At 39.0% G+C, this 20538-nt stretch overlaps 2 protein-coding genes across 3 annotated transcripts in view; one reads left to right on the top strand and one right to left on the bottom strand.

The window, feature by feature from the left end:
* The window catches only part of LOC140279780 (replication protein A 70 kDa DNA-binding subunit-like), a 33573-nt gene extending 23742 nt beyond the window's left edge, over positions 1-9831 (bottom strand). The window contains exons 1-9 of one of the 2 annotated variants that reach the window (XM_072374950.1): positions 9708-9831; positions 9128-9175; positions 8665-8743; positions 8292-8400; positions 7482-7573; positions 7291-7392; positions 3008-3227; positions 1049-1151; positions 873-941 (exon numbers count right to left, since the gene is read on the bottom strand). In XM_072374950.1, the coding sequence (XP_072231051.1) occupies positions 873-941; positions 1049-1151; positions 3008-3227; positions 7291-7392; positions 7482-7573; positions 8292-8400; positions 8665-8743; positions 9128-9175; positions 9708-9740 (855 nt within the window). In that variant the 5' untranslated portion in view covers positions 9741-9831. The remainder of the gene's footprint in view (positions 1-872; positions 942-1048; positions 1152-3007; positions 3228-7290; positions 7393-7481; positions 7574-8291; positions 8401-8664; positions 8744-9127; positions 9176-9707) is intronic. The other variant, XM_072374951.1, reaches the window with a different exon arrangement.
* Positions 9832-10528: 697 nt separating this feature from the next.
* smyd4 (SET and MYND domain containing 4) lies at positions 10529-19954 on the top strand. Its single transcript, XM_072375047.1, has 10 exons — positions 10529-10779; positions 11050-11191; positions 11474-11563; positions 12904-13936; positions 14275-14541; positions 16772-16962; positions 17087-17234; positions 17329-17445; positions 18380-18503; positions 18664-19954. Exons 1-10 carry the CDS (start codon positions 10646-10648, stop codon positions 18803-18805), a joined length of 2388 nt encoding a protein of 795 aa, XP_072231148.1. The 5' UTR covers positions 10529-10645; the 3' UTR covers positions 18806-19954.
* Positions 19955-20538: the final 584 nt, after the last annotated feature.

The following is a 20538-nucleotide window of genomic DNA, read 5'->3' as shown; positions in this document are numbered from 1 at the left end:
AGCTGTGAAAATATTCCAAATATATTGTAGATTTAAACAAACAAATAGATGTTTTGGTTTTTAAAATAGGTTTCGCTACTAAGCCTGTTCACAGTGGCACATTGCTCAGTCCCTAAGCCCATAGTCCCGCCTGCATCTTGTGTCTGCATGGTGCCCACTGTGATCTACTGTAGGTAATACACTGACTATGGATGGGTACAGCAGTCATCCCAACTTCAAAGAAACCAAACTAACTCTTTGAGCTCTTTTGCCTGAAACACAAAAAAAATTAAACTTTGTACATGCATCCTTCATTACAAACAGACTGGCAGCTATTTCTGTCACAACGGTGATAACAGAATACTTTGAAAACAGCAAAACAATACGAAAATATCCCACTTTGAAAGTTTTCTTAAGCTGCAGTGAGCCATTTTCAGCCATACACATCTACATAAATAGGAAGTGTCACAATTATATACTGTATTGAAAAAAAAAAATCACTTAGCAAATCTCTGCCACTAACAACCAATCATTGGCCTAAAATCCTGCTGGCATGAGATAATTTTGCAAAGGATTTTACAAAGCACGGTTTCACCAATGATGCATTTGTTTGAGGAGCTTTGTGCATACACAGAACTCAAGCTTAATTTGAAAGTAGTTAATGAACTTTTCACAGATCTCAGATTTTGTTCAGCTTTTGTCAAAACAGGCTTTCAGACAGGTTCAGACATGAATTGGATTTGGAATGATGTGAATAAAAAGAGTTGTCTCAACTATTCAGCCTTTTTGGGTGCCACGGAACACATTCAAAAGTTATCATTTTTGGCTAACACTTCGGAGAGGCTCTTATCGCATTGAGTATGGATGGATACAGATGAGTGGGATCTGCTCACCTTGCCTTGCTCCACGAGAGGGAAAAACTTGTCCACTTCATTGTTGAAAGCAGTAATCTTGATTTCTCCCTGTTGACCAGCACATTTCATTCCATGGATAAAGTAAAAGAAACAGCCATGTGTGACACATAGTATGCTGCCATGTATCACACAAATATTACGATGCTCCTACTCACACTCTCATCCACTATCTCAAACGTGAAGAGCTTGCCCTCTCCTCTAGAGTTACTCCAGTTACGGACAGTGGACTTGTTGGTGACTCTGGCTCTGATAGTCCACCTATGGGATGAACAGTTCAGACACATTTTTTATGGTGAATAAAAACTGTCAAAGCACATGTTAACACAAAGTATGCTTGGGTCAGGGTAGGGGTTCAGGTTTGGATAACAGATTTTGGAAGAAAAGCATCTTAAATCCTGAAATAATTTAATCAAAATCGATATGTCAAATAGTTAAACTGCCAACATAGAAAACACACCAAAACATTCACTGCCCTGAAACTTAAGCTTTGAAAATACAAGAATATATGATGTCTACCATGTTTTCCTTCGCTTCCATCAACAGACAAAGTAAATGGAGACAGGACATTAAATATACAATATATTCTAAATTCAAAAATGATAACGCTGAAGTTTTCTTTGACAAATGCTGTCAAACTTTTCTGAAGTCACAGTTTTAAGGTGAGAACAAACAGACACACTTTGAAATTATTCCATTTTTGATATGAGCATTCCAACTTAGCACACATCACTCACCAACGTGAAAACACAACTGAATTTATGTCTTCTCAGTTTTTTTTCTTCAAAGTTCCATGAAAAACAAAAAGTGCCCAACATCTTAAAAGGGGGAAACAAGGTGTTGTACATCTTCAAACTCCTGCTTGCATCAAATGTACTTCCTCCGTTTTTAACAACTGCCAGGCAAGCGCTGAACTTCATGCAGCAGGGAACTTTTTTTACTGCACTAATAATAGTGCAATGGAGGATATTCATACCATAAGTCTGCCTGCAATTAAATCCTCTATCACGAGAGCAGCCGCTGGCCCTGAGTGATCCTCATTTCCTGCTCAATATGGATAAGACTGCTGCTACACCATGGTTTATGGTCGTCAAAAGCCAATTACAGTCAGCTCTTGATGCTGTTACTTAACACAATCAGAATTGGACGATAAAGCTGCACAAACAACCCTACAAAGCATCCCTATATAACACTGTCTTACAGTGATGCACAAGTTCAGAACTGCCCTTCTGTTTTCACCCAGACATTCACAGAAGAACCACAGCTGCTGAAGTCATCGGTTTTACTCACTGTGGGTACTCCCCATCTTCAAAGTTAGAACAGTCATCAGTTTATTACAACACCTAGAGGCACAATTATCTTTACAGCTTGCGATTTCAAACAAAGCTACGCTATCAGAGCCCGAACTTGGAGAGTTGACAATGTGCCATTACTCTAATCTGGACAAATACTTCTTGCTATTTTGTGCTTGTTTTTCTTTTTTTTTTTTTTCAATTTTAAAGTAAGAGAGAGACTTAAACCTAATGAAATTATAAGAAAAGAGAGAGGGGAATACTGCAGTAAAAAGGATCCCTGGAGGAAAAAAGCTGTAAGAAGGAAAGAAGTGGGGTTAAAAAAAAATGAGGCTGGCCAAAGCCCCACTGGGCCAAATAACAGAATCAAAACCTCAGCAGCAAACCATAAAAACCCAGCACTACCTGCCTTAAAAAAAAAGTGTCCATTTCTGAGGCTAGATCGGTCATTTCATTTCATTTCCATGCAAATGGGCAGACTTACATGCACGCACTCAAATCCACACAGCCACACACATTCACAGAGAAAAACGCTTACACATGCATGCACCAACACACATTTTCAAACATGCCCCTAAGCACTATCCAGAAATGGCAGCAAAAAATAACCAGAGTCAAAACATCAGAGAATATAGTTTAACTGATGACAGAGCAGGAGAGGAATAATCTGAAAGTGAAATGATTGAGGTTTACACAATCTGCTAAGAAAATGGGAGGAAATAAGTGTAAGTGTAACTGTCCACCCTACAGAATTTAAATTGCAGATACAAAAAAAAAAAAAGTCCATGAAAGTAGGGACGGAGTGTCCTACACACCTAAACTTACTTGCTTTGGTAGGGGTTGAGGATAGCGATGGGAATCACTTTTGCTGAAGAAATCGGAGAATTGCTGGCACCCTTCATGGGTGAAGCTTTCATGGGTGAAGCCTTCATGGGTGAAGCCTTCATGGGCGAAGCCTTCATGGGCGAAGCCTTCATGGGCGAAGCCTTCATGGGTGAAGCTCCAGTAAAGTTTCTTCCTTTTCCTCGAGGAGAATAAAGGGCTGCTGGGAGACAAAAGAAAGAGACATCAATTCAACTGCAGTAAAAGAAAAGAAAATGTGATGAATTGTTGACAGATTTCGCCACCAATCTGGTAAGTGATTCATGAAAATCTTTACTCAGTTTGCTTTGGACAGCTGTTCAACGAGTAATGTAACAACTCATATTCATGGAAACTGTGATGGACATTTTAAGGTAAATTGCACAAAAAAAAGAGAAAAACATTAATAACTAGTAATGATATTGAGTACAGCCCTATCAGTGGACAATCTATGCTCGCCTGAATGTGAACACAAGGCTATGTCTATTTTATGCACCACTGGCCTTACATAAATGTCTCTTTTTATCAAAGTCTGAATTAATCATGCTCGTTTTATTGGAAACAATTATACAACATAATGCTGCACATATTGTGAGGTACCTATGGTATCAATTCAAATATCCTTAGAGGTTACAGAGCATATTGTTATCAAGCATTAGGCACTGCCAAAACCATAAAATGCCTGAGACAGTAAAACTCTCTACAAATCTCCTTCTCGATCTACTTTGCTAATTAATACAACTGTTTTTACTCTCCGAGTGGGACAGCTCATCAATTATTAATCTTATGATTACTGTACTTTTAAGTCAGAGGAGAATAAATAAGTGGAAGTGCTGTCACAATAATAGTCCTGTGGCCAAGAGATTAAAATAACTAGCCTGAGTTACATATATGAAGCATTTTCAAAACATTTTGACAAAGCCATTGAGAAAGCGTGAGAGAAGGTCAAAAACTGGTCCAACACCTTAATTTAACAAAAAAAAAAAAAAAAAGACTAGAAAAGAGTTATCATATATATTGTATGTATTTCAGCTTAAACAGAGGAACCCAAATGTGTAACATGCTTCATTATGAAGGGATTAAATATGCCGTGCCAGCTGGAACGGGATAACAAGCTTGTTATTTCTTCTCTTTTAGGTGAGACCTCACCGTTTCTGAAACAACTACAAAGCTCTTTCCCTCAACAAATGAAATGCCAAAAGACAGTTTGGTCCAGCCCACAGACTCATATGGTGCTATCTCACCTCCCACAATAAAGTAGCATCAGCCCCATCAGTATGATTCAGGAAACAGTTAGCTGTAATCAAAATACTTTTTATGTAATGCCTTGTTTTGGCATGAACGATCAGCCATATTGAGCAACAGCATTCGGGTGGATGAACTGAAAAAAAAACAAACAGACTGACCAGCTTTGCTGCGTGAGAGGTAATAAGCATCAATATTCATACACACGCTATTAGGGTGGAGCGGTAAAGAGAGGGAGCTGGTAGCAAAAGAAGAGAGGATGAGATGATAGGTGTTGGTGAGAGGGGGCAAGACAGGGGCATAAAGCTTGATCAGGGATCCCTTTTCCTTCATTATTAAAGTAAGTGCAGGCTTCTAATATGTATGCCAATGATGTATCCAACATCTTACGTTGGAGTTTGGTCCAACATGGGGATAATAGGAGGGAAAGAGTAAGGAAACATACACAAGGACTACGTGATAAAGATAGAAAAAGAGTAACAGTGATGAATAATAAATATTTTTTCTAATGACACCTAAGCAAATGCAGATGTCTCTTTTGAAATTTAAATATCATCTGTTGATCATTGGCAGTTTGAAGGTGGTTCATTGAAAGCGATAGCTGCTGATGAATATCTTAATGGAAATTCAGATCTGTTTGTGACAGCTGTCCTATGGCCTCTGACTTTTCATCTACCGCAGGAAGGCTATTCAAAGATATTTTTCAGAATATTAATATTGTGGCTAATGGATTGACGATCCAGCCAGTCACTTGTAACTGACCGAACTTAGATAACATTTAATATGCAGAACTTTTTAAATAATTCCTTATAAAGATAAAACCTGTCTGATAACACAGTCCCACTCGAAGGATGTCAGAGGTCAGGACAACAGATTTAACCAATTTGTGCATCTGGATTTATTCAGGAAAAATGTCAGTTTCTGCAGTTGCAATTTGGCGAAGATTTCCCACCTAAGTTGTAACAGGACAGATCCACTGCAATCGCAGTCTTTCACAAACACCTCATTACAGCAACGTTAGGAAAAGGATTTATTCAACATATTTTGCAGGGAAGAGCTAAGATACAAAATTGAGATATAAGTAAAAGAGGCTATGAACCGAGTTAGCCAAATTGGACTCACTGTGTTACATGAAGACCCTTCAGTCTTCACAGAAGCCGGAGCTCAGGCCCTCAAAGTAAACCTGCAGTTTCCCTAGTCATTACATTTCCCACAGCTCATTGGAAACACTTGGGTGTGTGGCATCCAGCAATCTTATTATTGACTATGTGAAAACGCAATTTACAAAAACTATTCTATTCAAACTCTCAGTCACAGTCAGGTGGAGAAAACACTGAGATTAAAAGCATACTTAGTTAGTGCTCTGTAAAAAAAAGAAGAGTGCAGAAAGATTTTAACCAACAGCTACTAACTACTAGAGTCAACTCTCTCCCCTTCTCCCTCTCCATCTGCGCATTGCTAAAGGGGGGAGGGGGAACAGACCTCAAAATAATATTCATTAAGCCATGAACTCCCTCAGTCACAACATGCACATACAGACAAACACCTACACATGCAAAAATACACAATATACCAAGCACTCATTATCCACCCACATACCTACATCTTCCAATGAGGACTTTTACGTATATTTCTGCCACATAACAACGCCTGATGCTATAAAACAGCTGAGTGAAAGGTAAGGCTAATAGGAGAAGATCCAACACAACACAAGATACATTAGACATAGTACAAAGCAGCAGTCATTGTGGTTGGAGACATATTTGAGATGTCCTGTATTGGGGGTAAAACAGTGGAAGGGTGAGTTATGGTGTTCTGCTGTGGTTACGGAGCAAAAATCATACGTAGGATAAAAGTGATTTAAATTATATTTACGAGACACTTGATATGTGTCTTGACATAGGAACTGCAAGCTTCCATTAATCTATTATTTTCTTTAACTATCTTCAAAAGTGCGTCTTAAGTTCCTGCTTCATCTGGTTCTTCACCCACACTCTGACTACAGCCTTTGAACCCAGAAGTGCTACAAGCATCACAGGAGTTGCTTTATGCTCCATAGTGCTGGTTAAAATGCGGTCTACTGTATGAGGATGAAAATGCAAAGCAAAGTGTGTGTTGCTACTTAATCATGGCTAGAGAACAGCAGTATTAAGGGGAAAATTCTGTGAGGACTGCAACCCTTAAATCAGTGCCTCTCACTGAAAGGGAGCATGGCTCCCTCTGTTGGCAAGATTATGGAACGTAAGCTCCTCTTACAAAACTGACATTCAGTGTGCTGAAATCTACCCATCTCCAATAAAATTATTAAAAAAGGACTTTAAATTACTTATTAATTCAATATAAGTTATTTCAACACTTTTCTGACATTTTTTTAATTCAGAGACACGATACGCTCATTTCTATGTACTTAAGTCATGAGGTGTTTCTGTATTACTGTAATAATCTAAATGTGAATAAATTCTGTCATCTAGTCGACACATCTGAATTTAGAAAGAAAGAACTCATGATCAGTGCATCTAAGCGCTAAATAAGGTTGTCCTTACATTAGAGAGGTGCATAATTATGCAAAGATAAACAAAGTGTAATGATGTTTCGATGGCAATAAATCCAACAAACAACTAAACAGACATTTATAGATGTAAAAATGAGACACATTGATATTTCTACCTTGATTTTCTATTGGAAACACTATTAATACAATATTTGATGTGTTAATACAGACAGACACAACTACTTATTTAATTATTTTTTTCCCATAATTTATTGATTAAATCATTTCTGAACACATTTTATATTTATTCTGTTATCGTTGTCTTTACTCCTCCGTTATATTTTCCCTCCATGTTGGTGAACTTTTTTAATTTCTGTGCCTCATTTTCATCATACAATGCATCTTCTAATATGCTGACAACCACCCAAAATATATGGCGCCCATTCTCTATTAATACTCTTAAGTATCATTCATCATTATTGAAGAAATTACGCTTTTGATGGATACTCACCACTGTTGCTCAAATGAGAGGGTCCAGGGACTCCTGCCGATGAAGAAGATGCTAGTTCCGTGGTGGTTGATGACACCTTCTGTGGAGACGATGACGTCTTACCTGCAAGTTGACAACACACCATAAGGCACCTGCAAGGTTCCCGAAAACTATTTCTATCTTCTCCCGTACACATTTTAAAAGAACCATACCATCTATACTATATGGAGTTGGGTTTCCAATCTTCCCTCCAGTTTCCTCTGCTGACTGCAATATCTCCATGTCCACCACAACTACCACATGTCTGGAATACAAAAGAAAAAAAAGAACAGTCAAAATGAGGGCACAATGTTTTTCTTCAGCACTAAAAGTTTAAAGTTTTGTAATTCTTGATAGACTGCATCTCAGTTTACTCAGTTATACATCTCCACAATAAAGAACAGAGATAAAGTAGTAATAACACATCCATTTGCCACCGTTAAAAGAAAGGCAGACTTGATTTTGAAGACAAAACCCAATGTTGACTTTAATCTTTTTACCAATAGAGAGACAGATAGATAGATAGATTAGTCACAATGCAAAATATAAATAGTATATACAAATTAACACCATAATAAAATTCACATAAAGCTTTTCAAAGTGTATTAACAATATACTGAGGTGTATGCACAAACCAGTGTGTGATCAGAGTGCCAAGTGGAGGTAGAGCTTTGGCTCTGTATGCATCTTTAACACTGGCAGACAGAAAGTCCTGTGTTTTATTGTCGTTTGTTAGTCCAAACTAGCATGGTTGAAATCACCAGTTATAACTATGAGGGCCTCCAGTTGTCTAGATTGTAGCTGAGTGGCAGTGGTGTGTATTACATAACATGCTACTGCCACATCAGCTGATGGTGGTACATAAACACCAATACGTATGGCATATGAGAATTAGCTAAACATGAGAAGTGAATAAAAATAAGGTGTACAGGAAGCAAAAAAACACGAAGAAGGATGTTTGGACACAAACCAGGCACACGTACCTCCCATCTGACAACGTATTAGTAGTGGTCCTCTTCAACATACACACACAGTTGGGCACCAGGAGGTTCTCCTCTGGTAGATTGTTCAACTGGGTGGCCAGAAGGAAGGCTACACACACAAATAAATAACCCAAACAAATATTCATGTACCACACACGATCGGCACTTCATTGTCATCTGAGCGGCAAATTTTCACTCACACAACTGTTAAATATTTATGATACATTTGATAAATATACAAAACACTCCTCTGGATATGTGTTTTTTTTTTTTAAGTTGTACTGCTGTTAACACACAAAAACTGTCCTCTGTGCAGCATCAGCTCCTTTACAAACTACATCAGGTAGTGTTTGGGCTACTAAAAGATACTTACAAGATAAAGAGTGCTGACCATCACTCATCATAAGTCGGAACCTGGGTGGGCCTGAGGCATTATTGATCTGACGGATGTTCTGAAAAGCACAAAGGACAGTTCCATTAGAGACATAGAAATAACTATTTCATCTACTAATCAGGACAGTAACCTCATAAGCAATTGTACATATACATATTTCAAGGCTTGTTTTAAATGGTGTGTTCTGCCTTTTACTACATTCACATTAAAAGTACAAAAAAATGCAAAAATGTATCATTAGTTTCCACTTAAAGTTCCATTTAAAGTTTTAAAGTTAAAGTATCTTTCAGTAATTTACTGGGAACAAAAAAAAATCTATAAACTTGCATAATACTTTATCCATACCTATATTTTCATTATCATTTATTAAAACACAGTAAATGTCAATATTACTGTTGTAAAACACACTTTTGGTAGAGTAGGCCCATTCACATTCACTTACCAGCAATTGAAGAATGGGGTCGTTCACCTGTGAGCCTTTGTAAAGGGCCTGAACAACAACAAACAAGGATTTGTTAATAACTAATGACTAAGTATGCCCTCAAACTGTCCCATCACATTGTTATGATGCTCATACAAAGCGACATGATGTGTCATCAACTGGATATTTGAGGTGGCATTTATCTGTCTCTGCCCCCGCAGCTAAACAGTGGTGGCTAACAGTGAGTGACAAGATCAGACCCTGCTGTTTGTTACTGTAAATAAAAAACATTTAAAGCACTCTGGCCAAATGCTAAGATTTACCTCGAATACTGCAATATGACGTTGTGCTTCAATGGACTTAACCTGCATTATTTTCCTCACAACAGGTACTTATTTTACGACACTTTCTTAAAAGTTCGGAGTGACTGATTTAGACTGTTTGATTTCTGCTGAGGTTACTGTTTATGCAGCTGCGTAACTATAATCTCATTAGCTCCCAATGCTAGCAGTTTCCAGGACGTAGCACTACAAACGTCAAAACACGGTGTAAAAAAAAAAAAAAACAATATATATTTGTTCATACAAATATATTTGCTTACCTCAACCGCCCCCTGTGTCAATGTAAAGGCCATGTCCTTTTCGTTAAGTTGTCCTCAAAGCCACCAGACTTTAGCTTTTCTCATTCGCATATCCAAGCACAAGACGGACTTTCTCGCGAGAGAAGCGAGACAGACGGCACTTTCGCAATGAGCGCAAAAGCTTAACCGGATATTATAACTATAGATCTTCAAAATAAAAATGTGTGTCGAGCGTCTGCTAAGGGGCAAATAACCTAAAATGAAAGAAAGTGAGCTCTAAAACCCATAGCGGTTAACATGTTCACAAATAAGTTATTCTTTAGACTTACATCTTATTAGGGAAGAACAATAATTGAAAAATATCATGCACACTTAAAGATCAGACATAAAAGATAGTTATCTGAGCATTTGAAATTAACTGTCTCCACACACTCGCAACATTTCAGTAACGGTTAATTTGATCAACAATGTACTAACTTTTTCTTTAATAGATCTATATTTAAATCTCTTTTACAATTTGGCTTACTTTTGCATGGCACTTGTGAAAAAAACAGCAATGTGGCTAAACTATGGTGTCTTTATTTTATAAAGACTTTACTTTTAGTTATATTTTAGCACAAAACATAAAAACATCAATCAGCAATGCACAAACAACATGTTCTGGATTGGTTTGGTTCTTGGTGTAAGATTTGTGACAATGGATCACGGTGACGATCCAACGTTTCACTGGGTTCACTTGCAAAGGACAATACTCTACACGTTTCTTTGACCGGCAGTTGGGTGTGGATTTTATTTCAAAACCCCTTACCGGAAACATCTTTACAAATGTGTGCTTACTTGATCATAGTGGTATGACTGCTACACGTTGGCGTGACAAACTGTCCCCAAAACAAACCCAAAACTGGTCCCTGGAGCCGCTGTTGTGACAAGAGAGCTCCGCTGTGTCGTTGTATTTTGTTATGGATCTTCCGTGCCTCCAGTGGCAAGATCATGTTGCACAGAAATGGGCTGGACTCGATCCCGAGCTAAAGGAAAAATTTACGTCTATGCTTGAAATAGATGATGTCTTCAAATGTGCTTTAAGTCTGACAACGTAAGTAGCTTCTTTTACCGCAGCAGTTGCAGCTGAATCTGGCTACCACAGTTTATACTAACTTATTGTAAGCAGTGGCAGCAGGGGATATATGTAAAACTGACCATGCAAGTAACCAAATGGTAACTTTATTGTTGAGTGGACCAGTTGAACCACACTCACTTGCCCGTGATTGGTTTCCAGTCATTCATTAACCTCGCAAGTTCCGGTTTGAACAAGGTTGAAGTCATCACAGACAAAGGTTTGTGTGTGTGTGTCTGTGTTCTACAGCCAACATGATCTGGATTTCGTGCAGTCACTCTCTGCAGGATACTCAGTCAAGGACACAGAGCAGGCAGCCAAATGCAGGCAGATGGGCAACTCAAGCTTCAAGGCCAAAGACTACATGGCAGCGGCTTTGCACTATTCACAGGTGCAATGAAAACAATATCACTGTTGTCCATTAGTCAGGAAATATTAACATTTTACATACAAATATTGTGATAGTTTTGATGTAGTACAATAGGATTCTCTGCAGAGTTGGTATTCATCAGATAAAATTGTGTGTGGCTTACAATGGATATCTGCTCACGATTCAACGTATTGTGGGTATAAATTGTTGATTATTTTGAAAACAGAAGTTAAGACATGGCGTGGCTCCCGCCTGTAGTTAACATGTTTTAACACACAACCTATCTGCCCACTGTCTTGGCAGGGCACATGTTTTGCTCCCCAAAGTTCAGAGCAGCTGTCTCTGTGCTTTGCCAACCGCTCTGCTGCACTCTACCATCTGCAGAACTACCAGGTGAGATGACACATCTTCAACAATGAGCTAATCAGGGAGTGTCAAACTTGCAGAATCCTTAATAGCTGATTTTAATATTTCTGCTTTGAAGGCTTGTAACATACGTAATGAAAAGTATACACGATACCGGGACTGTTAAAACTAAAGTCCTCAGCAATTGTGGATGATTTGCAAAAAAAAAATTTGTAATCATTTTAAAACTTTCAGACATATGACAGACCTTTTCTCAGGTGCATTGCCCTGTATGACATCCTGGTAATATTACTGGAGGCCCTCACTTTAATGTTTCTGCAGACATGTGTACAGGAAGCAGCTTTACCCAGAGGTAACCTGTATCCTGCTAATTTAGCTTCTATTATAATATGTGTTTCTAAAGTGTCTGTTTTGGGTCCTTTCTCTGACCCTTGCATTCTGACCACAATTTTAAGGTACTAATTAAAGTACTGGGAAGCTTTCTATACCCCAAAGACAGACCTTCTAGAACAGGGATGTCAAACTCTGGTCCTCAAGGGCCGTTGTCCTGCAGATTTTAGATACTTCCCTGATCCAACACACCTGATTCAGGTCAATGCCTCATTAGCTGGTTTGTGCAGTATGTAACAATCTTTTGAAGAGATTCATTTAATCTGAATCAGGTGCATTGAAGCAGGGAAACGTCTAAAACCTGCAGGTCAGCGGTCCTCGAGGACTGGAGTTTGACATCTCTGTTCTAGAAGTTTTGAGTTTACATCGCTGAAAAACCCTGTACCTTATTTCACCCTCTCTGTTTCTTTTATCTCACAGTAAAATTCCTCATATTACTTGTAATTCAGCATAAAAGCAGAGCTGCTGTTTGTAAACCTAACGTTCAAGAGCAGGTCCCATATACTTGGGTCCCTCCAGATGTCCATAAACTATCTAATCTAAATCTAAACCCTCATCAGTTATTCACCTCCTTTAGATTTCAAAGCACAAGCTGAGCCAGGTGTAACAAGTCGATGACTCTGGTCAAGCCACACTAGGTGTGGTTAAGCCAAGAAAAAATAATCTCGTCTTACTACTAATTTCTAAGACGAACATTTCCAATGCACCTGAAAAAAAAGTGAGTTGCAAACAAACAAAACCTCTAATATTAGCTGTCACACCAGATTGGCTCATTAGCTGTTTGTATGTGCTGTCTTCACAGCATTGTTTTTAGTATCTTTTACCCGGCCTTCTCGGGTCAGTATATCTTGGTTTGGGTTTAGTTTACCTAAAATGCAGACTGCACGAGTTACTTAAAAGTTTGTCATTTCTATGATTTGTCTGTGATTTTGGAATTTACCAAGGTTCACTCTCAAGGTTTTTTTTGTTTGCCTCAGGAGTGCCTTGATGATATCGACAGAGCCTTGAAGAATGGCTATCCTTCTGACCTTTCACACAAGCTACAGGACCGTCGCACACTGTGTCTGAAGCACCTCTTTGTACAAGAAAAAGCGAGTAAAAATGATGAAAGCCCTGACCAAAAAAATATCAAAGACAAAGGGAAAGTCAGGTCATTGTCAGTGGGGGCTCTCACATCTGGGATTTGTCCTCAAGTCTTTGTTGGGTACAGTGCAGAAAAAGGTCGACACCTCGTGGCTATAGAGAAAATAGCAGCTGGGGAGGTGATCCTTATCGACAGGCCATACAGTTGTGTCCTCATACCAGGAATGGAGGAGGTGAAGGGGAAGGAAGGAGGAGGGCAAAGAGAAGTGTTATTTGGAACTGAGCACAGGCGCTGTCACCAGTGTTTGAATGAAACTCTGTGTCCTGTGCCATGTGAAAGGTGCAGTTACAGCAGATACTGTTCGACTGGCTGTCAGCAGGAAGCATGGGAAGAGCATCACCGCTGGGAGTGTCCACTGGGAGCAGACCTGATGCTGATGGGTGTGATATCACAGCTCGCTCTGCGGGTAACACTAAAGGCAGGTTTAAAAAACATCCAAACGGCAAGACAGCCTATCAGTGACAAGCACGAAAAATCGACACCAAGCAGTCTCAACAGTGCCTCCAGTGATTCCTCTCCGTGTCATTCAGATGAACCCAATCCCTGGACTTCATACAACGGTGACTCTTACCTGTGCATTTTTCATTTACTGCATCACATTAATCGCCAGAGCATTAGATTGCGTTTCCTCTGTGCAGTTACCATAGCAACGCTATATGTGAAGCTCAGCAAGGCAGGACCTCTTCCTGTCTCGTGGAATTTTAACAAGCCGTCTTCAGCAACCAGCCAATCACCAGACGTACCTGTCAAGGAGGGAGAGGAAACAGAGGGGAGCTCAGAGCTATGGCTCCTGGGAAGTGCAGCTCTGAGGCACATGCTGCAACTTAGATGTAACGCTCAGGCAATCACTGCATTGCAAGATGCAGGTAAATGTGTGATCACTGTGTCTACAATTGCGTTTTGTCACCATAAAAAATTAATAGGATGGGAGAAGTAAATATATGTGAATTTGAAATATTGTAAAAATGATATTACAGGTTGACAGTACTTTTTTCCTTTTGCTCCATGTGGGACTAAACAAGGCAGCCTCTAATTTATGAAGAGGAAAGCTTTTTAAAGCATTTTTGCTTAAACATAATTACACTTAAATCAGCCTAAATGCAACTCTAACTTTGGTTAGTCTTTCTAAAGATCAGTTACTTTTTAAAAAATAATTCCCTTTAGTTACTGTTTTGTTTTTTTTGTTTTTTTTTGCATCTCGCAGGACCAGAAAACTCACCAGTACAGTCCAGGCAGGAAATTCGTATTGCCACGGCAATATTCCCAACTCTTAGTCTTCTCAATCACTCCTGCTGTCCCAATACCAGCCTGGTGTTCAGCACTGGAACAGCTGTCGATACCTATGGTTCAGATGAACCTGAAGACATCAGAGAAGGTCTATCTGAGGATGAGCACAAGGCTCGTGGAGTCACCATGACGGTCAGAGCAGCCAAATTTCTCACTCCTGGACAGGAAATCCTGCACTGCTATGGTGAGATATGAGAGATAGGTATGTGAATGAGTGAATCACTCTGGTTTTGGAACAACGACAGAAAAACAAAAAAAGCAAGATGCAGAATCCTCATATATAAAAGTTTTAGCCACTGAATCACGATTTCCATTCAAATCAAATCAAATTTTATTTATATGGAACCTTTCATACTTTAAAAGCAACACAAAGTGCATCACAGAGGCTAAAAACAACAATGATAAAATATACCAACCCTCCCACCCCCATAAATACCCAGAGAGACACGGAGACGCACACACATACATACACACACATGCACACACACACAAACACACAGGCTCAGACCCACTGCACCTATCGGACAGAGACAAGGCCGGGCACCCAGACCTAAGGCACGGAAAAAGCCACCTTTGGGGGCCGACCACACTGAGAGGGTTCCTGGGCCACGACCACAGGGAGCGCCACACCAAGGTGCAGAGTCCTCCAGCCACCCGGGCCAGAGCCAGAGCAGTCCAGAACAGCACCCCTGTCAGTGGACCAAAAGCAGCTCCCAGTGTGGTAGGCCCCCATGAAGAAACAGTGGAGCTAAAAACTGAAAGACTAAAACAGTTAAATAATATAAAAGGGTGTAAAATGATCAAAATAGATAAAAAGCTTTTCAGCTCATATAGTTAAAATGTCTAACTAAAACATGGAGTTTAAAACATATACTTAAAATAATATAGAACAAAAATTAAATATGATAGATATTGATTAAAAGGAATAAAGAAAATCAATAAAATGAAATAAAAGCCTGATTTAAAAAGGTGAGTCTTGAGCCTCTTTTTAAGAACATCAACAGTCTCTGCGGCCCTGAGGTTCTCCGGCAGGCTGTTCCACAATCGGGGGCCATAATAACTAAAAGCCACTGCCCCGTGTGTTTTAGATCGAACACGTGGTATTGTTAAAAGGCCAGTGCTGGAAGACCCCAGGGTCCGTGAGGGTTGATATGATAAAAGTAAGTCTGATAAATAAGAAGGCCCAAGACGGTCAAGACATCTAAAAACGAGTACAAGAACCTTGAAATTGATCCTGAAACATATGGGGAGCCAATGGAGCGATTTTAAAACTGGTGTAATGTGCTCCCGCCCTCTGGTCCTTGTCAGCACTCGTGCAGCTGAATTCTGGAGTAGCTGAAGATTGAAAATGCTTGTTTTTGGAAGACCAGAGAGCAGGGCATTACAGTAATCTAAACGACAAGAGATAAAAGCATGCATCAGCACCTCCGTGCTGGCCTGAGAGAGAAACGGGCGGACTCTGGCTATATTCTTAAGATGGTAATAACCTATGTTTGTTATGTTTTTGATATGTGGAATAAAACTAAGTTCAGAGTCAAAATTCAGATTTTTTTTACAGTTTTAGATGGTTTCAGAGTTTGTAATTTTATTAAAAGTTTCTCTCTCTGGCCTTCAGGACCAATGACTAAAACCTCTGTTTTGTCCTGATTGAGCTGTAGGAAGTTCGCTGTCATCCATGACTTGATATCTAAAATGCAGTTAAAAAGGGCATCAAGTGGCCCTGTGTCATCAGGAGACACGGAAATGTACAATTGCGTATCGTCAGCATAGTTATGAAAGCTGATGCAGTGCCTCCTGATGACATTCATCCAATTTTTAACCACTTTATCTAATTCAGGGTCACTCGGGTTGAGGCTGGAGCCTATCCTAGCTGCCATTGGGTAAAAGGCAGGGTGCAGGGTGCACCCTGGATAGGTCACCAATCCATCACAGAGCCACACAGGGACCAATGAGACAAACATGCACACTCTTAGATGCTCCTACGGTCAATTTAGAATCACCACATATATGTTTTATGGTCGGTGGGAGATACAGGAGTATCACGATTTTATTTACCTTTGAAAGTTACATTTTGATGTAGAATTTCACCGTAACGTAAGATTAGACTATGTGTATTGGTAAGTAACTTTGTATGAGAATGAGAATTATCTTGTCTTAGAATGAAAAGGATACCACTGATTTAAGTTCTTATTATGTTTTGTTTGTCACTAAAAAATGCATGTGTCTTTCAAATAGTTGTTGTCATAATATTATCATTTTATCGATGTCAAGGGATTATGGAGAGTTTCAGCACTGTCTCCTGAACTAATTTCATTGCTTGATTAGCAGTGTAGATATTCCTGATGCCTGTCACTGTCCTCCTATAACTCATCACTCTATCACCAATTATCTGCATGTTTTGTTTTTTTTCCCAGGTCCAAACAGCAGTAGGATGAAGAGACAAGAACGCCAGCGTCTCCTGCACGAACAGTACTATTTCCTTTGTCAGTGTGAGGCCTGCAGCCTGCAGGAGGAAGTGAAGGAAAGCAGAGGGCAGATGCCAGGCGCCACAGGTGGTCCACATGAGTCCGGATTCTTATGTTTTAAGTGCAAAGAAGTTCTCGAAGTATGCAATCATTTGTATGTTATGGATTTATTAAATAATCATTTAGAATTAGTTCTTAATATTTAGCTCCCTGCTCTTGGTCTACCAGTGCAAATAATTTGAGACACTTAATATAATTTTTCAGAAAAGCTATGAAAACAGAGGAAGTGGATTTAAGTGTTCGCTGTCAACCTGTGGTCATCGTATGTCTTCAGCGGAAGTGAGTCACAAGCTCAAGAAGGTTAGGGCTGCCCTGGAGAAGGCTGTGGAACTCATGGAGACAGAAATGCCAGGTGCTTGTGACAAACTACATCCCAAATGTTCATACAGTAATCAAATATAGTTATGATTCTCTGTCATGCTATTGTTCTTCTCTGCCGTGCCCAGGTGAGGCACTGCAACTGCTGAAAAGGACTGAGAGTCTGTCTGGATTAATCCTTGCAGAGACACACCCATTACGGGGGGAGTTGGCTGATGCTACAGCCAGAGCTTATGCTTCCATGGGTGAGCATTATGGCATGCAGTGTGGTTAATGCTGTTCATGTGGTGAAATCACCCATTCAGGAACATTGACATGATAACCTCAGGAAGCTCTACTTTCATAAATATTGGAAGATGACATTAAAACATTTCTGCCAAACATATTGATCCATGTAAAATTAAAGCAATTTTTAAATAATTTTCTTTAAGGACAAGAGCAGAAATAAAGTCTCTTGAATACCTAATTAGCATTATATGTTTTTGAAAACCTGAACAAATAAAACAGTTAATAGTATAATGAACACGTTTTTGACCAGTAAATTTGTTCAGGTGAGCTTGGAGGAGGGTTCAATATCTCATCTTCAAAACCTTGAGTGCTCAGTATTGTTATGGCTTAACACACTTCACTAGTGAGTATGCTCAGTTTAGTTTAATTCATCCACTACTAATTTTTCAACCAATCTGAATTATGTCCAAATATGTCCTGTATTACCTTAATCATTCTTTGTACAGACTTTAGAAAATGTAAACAGTTTTTTTCTCTGGCAAAAAATCAAGGGCCAGTATTTTTAGACAAGAAATAAAACAACTGAAGAAACTAAATTTGATAGGTGGGCTGTACTAATATCTATCATGATTGGCTACAAGTTGTGATGATTTACAAAATATGTAGCCAAGAAACCACTCTGAGAACTCTTGTACAGGTAGTACCAACAGCTGTGTCTCTAAGTAAATGAAAAATGGTAGCAATGTAAAATAAAAATAGTTTTTTTTACAGATCCTATGAATTAAAGCTGAAGGTTTACACTTCAGTGACATCTTGATTACAATTTTTCAGATCTATTGTGGTTGTGTACGTTGGCAAAAGTTCAGCAGAGTGTGTTTGCTCCGCAAAAGTCATTATTAGAGTCTTTTGCCATACTCTTACAGCTTTGTTTCTTTTCCACTGTATCTGAAGGTGACTGGAAAAATGCAGCCACCCATCTGGAGCGAAGTGCTGTAGCAACTGGCTTCCAGTATGGAGATGACAGCATTGAGCTTGGGCAACAGCTCTTCAAATTAGCTCAGTTGCACTTCAATGGGTGAGCAAGTTTTATAGTTTTTTTTCAGCATCTGATGTATATTATGGAGTCCTGCCAAAACTGCAAAATTCACTGAACGCACAAGTTCTACTATTTTATTGTTTTGACATGCATGATTATTACAAATACCAACTGTGTATTTTCCCCCTCCTTCCTCCAGCGGTGCCAGAGGTCCAGCCCTCTCTGTCATTCCCAAGGTCAGGAGACTATTCTGCCTTCACTATGGTCCTCACTGTCCTGAATTACATGAGCTAAATGCCATGGAGGAATGTCTACGAGGGGAGTCTTACTGGAAATATTGACCACATTTGAAATATGTACATAGTTTTGTATTAAGTGATGCTGATTTAAAATCTGTGAGATTTACAGACTGTGTGCCTTTCAGTATAAAAATAATTATTTTCTTGTTTGTTTGTACTTTGAACCTGTGTGTGTTTGTGTGAGTGTGTGTGTGCATGTATGTCAGAATGTTTCCATCAATAATTTCAATTTCATGCTTCAATGCTGGTCTTGCACTGTAAGATAACTCATCCAATAGCTACTTCCAGGTTACATGTAGCGCTCCAATTTAAGCAAAGTAAACATGTGTCTTCCATTATTGTTTTTTGTTTAGAAGCCTGTAAACAGAGAAGCATGTGAATTAATTCATAAAGTCTGCAAAGACCTACACATATAGTTGACCCTCTAACCTTTAGATGGCAGCAGTTATCCACTAAGTAATTCAATTTCATGCTTGAATGCCTGGAAAGCAAGATGTAGCATTGAGTGTTGAACACACAGTCCATGTCCCCCAAGACCTTCAACTTAAAAGTCCTTACAAGTCAGTTCTATTAAAGCATTGTGCATGAACGATTAAAGGGTCAGATTAGCATAAACTCTGCTGTAAGGTTTTGTTTGTTTAAAGAGAGAGGGGGGTTACTTGTGAAGAGAAAATATAAAGAAAAGCTTGATCCTGAGGCATCCACATCATCAGTATCTGGGGGGGCAGCCAGTCTGACATGATGTGGATGAGTGTGGAAATCAAGGTCAAGAAAAATATTGAGAGGTGGCACATGAGTTTACTCTGTACTCAGAAGCTCCAAGTGGTAGATACCTACTGATTATAGTGGTAAAATGGTTGTTGCATTCACGAATAGCTGGAGCTAAATTAAGGTCAACTCTGAGTCAACAAACCGGAATAGATCTTTGACTCTGCATTCTGAGAAAGCAGAGATGAGGGATTTATGTTATACAACCTTGTTTTCAAAAAGGTTGCGATGCTGTGTAAACAATGTAAACTCTGTCACAGTGATGTTTTTGGACAGTGGGAGGAAGAGCTGGAGTACCTGGAGAGAACCCAACTTGCAGAACATGCAAACTCCCAGCAAACTTGAATCCCCCTGCCAGGATTTGAACAAGAAACCCTGTAGCTGTTAGACAACAGTGTTAACATCCGCACCACGGCTCTCCATGAAATATCTAGTTTTCTTTTAACCGTTCACAGAAATTAGTTTTTTTAAAAATTGTTTAACAATTCCTTATAGTTTCACATTACATATTTATTCATAGTTATTATTATTATAAGTCTTTTAAGTTATATTATTATAAGTCTTCTTTGCCTTACATTCATTCTCCAGTCTGTTATTGCTTCAGCTTATTGAAATGTGTTGCTAGCATCAAATTCAAAAGTATTTTCCAAAAGCTGTTCATTTTAACATTTGAATAACTGTAATTGTACAGTGAGTAATTGTACATTCTGTGTTTGTTTTACATTTCACTAATGAAAAAGTATATTTTCAATTGATCGAGTGGCAAGAAAAACCCATTAGATTCTCTAAAACATCAGATCTTTTGCTACTTATTAACCAAACTGAGAAATCATAAACTATAGTTTAATATATTTAATATAGATTACTTATTTTTTACTGAAAAGAGCAAATGATTTCACACAACAACCCAGAAAAAATGGAATGTTTTGCTATCATCCCACTGAAAATCAAAACTGCACTGTGGTCGTAGACCTGCCAGTTTTCTATGACTGCAGATGATCTGTTTT

Source organism: Leuresthes tenuis, unplaced genomic scaffold (assembly GCF_036924035.1).
Source record: "Leuresthes tenuis unplaced genomic scaffold, fLeuTen1.0.hap1 SCAF_21, whole genome shotgun sequence".
NCBI classification, from domain to species: Eukaryota; Metazoa; Chordata; class Actinopteri; order Atheriniformes; family Atherinopsidae; genus Leuresthes; species Leuresthes tenuis.
This window is presented reverse-complemented; position numbering and strand designations above follow the sequence as displayed.

Excerpts from the sequence above, each read along its gene's own strand:
- smyd4 (XM_072375047.1), top strand. The coding sequence starts at position 10,646 with ATGGATCTTCCGTGCCTCCAGTGGCAAGATCATGTTGCACAGAAATGG. Across the intron at positions 10,780-11,049 it reads TGTGCTTTAAGTCTGACAAC|CCAACATGATCTGGATTTCG; the intron begins GTAAGTAGCTTC and ends TGTGTTCTACAG. Across the intron at positions 17,446-18,379 it reads CAGAGCTTATGCTTCCATGG|GTGACTGGAAAAATGCAGCC; the intron begins GTGAGCATTATG and ends CTGTATCTGAAG.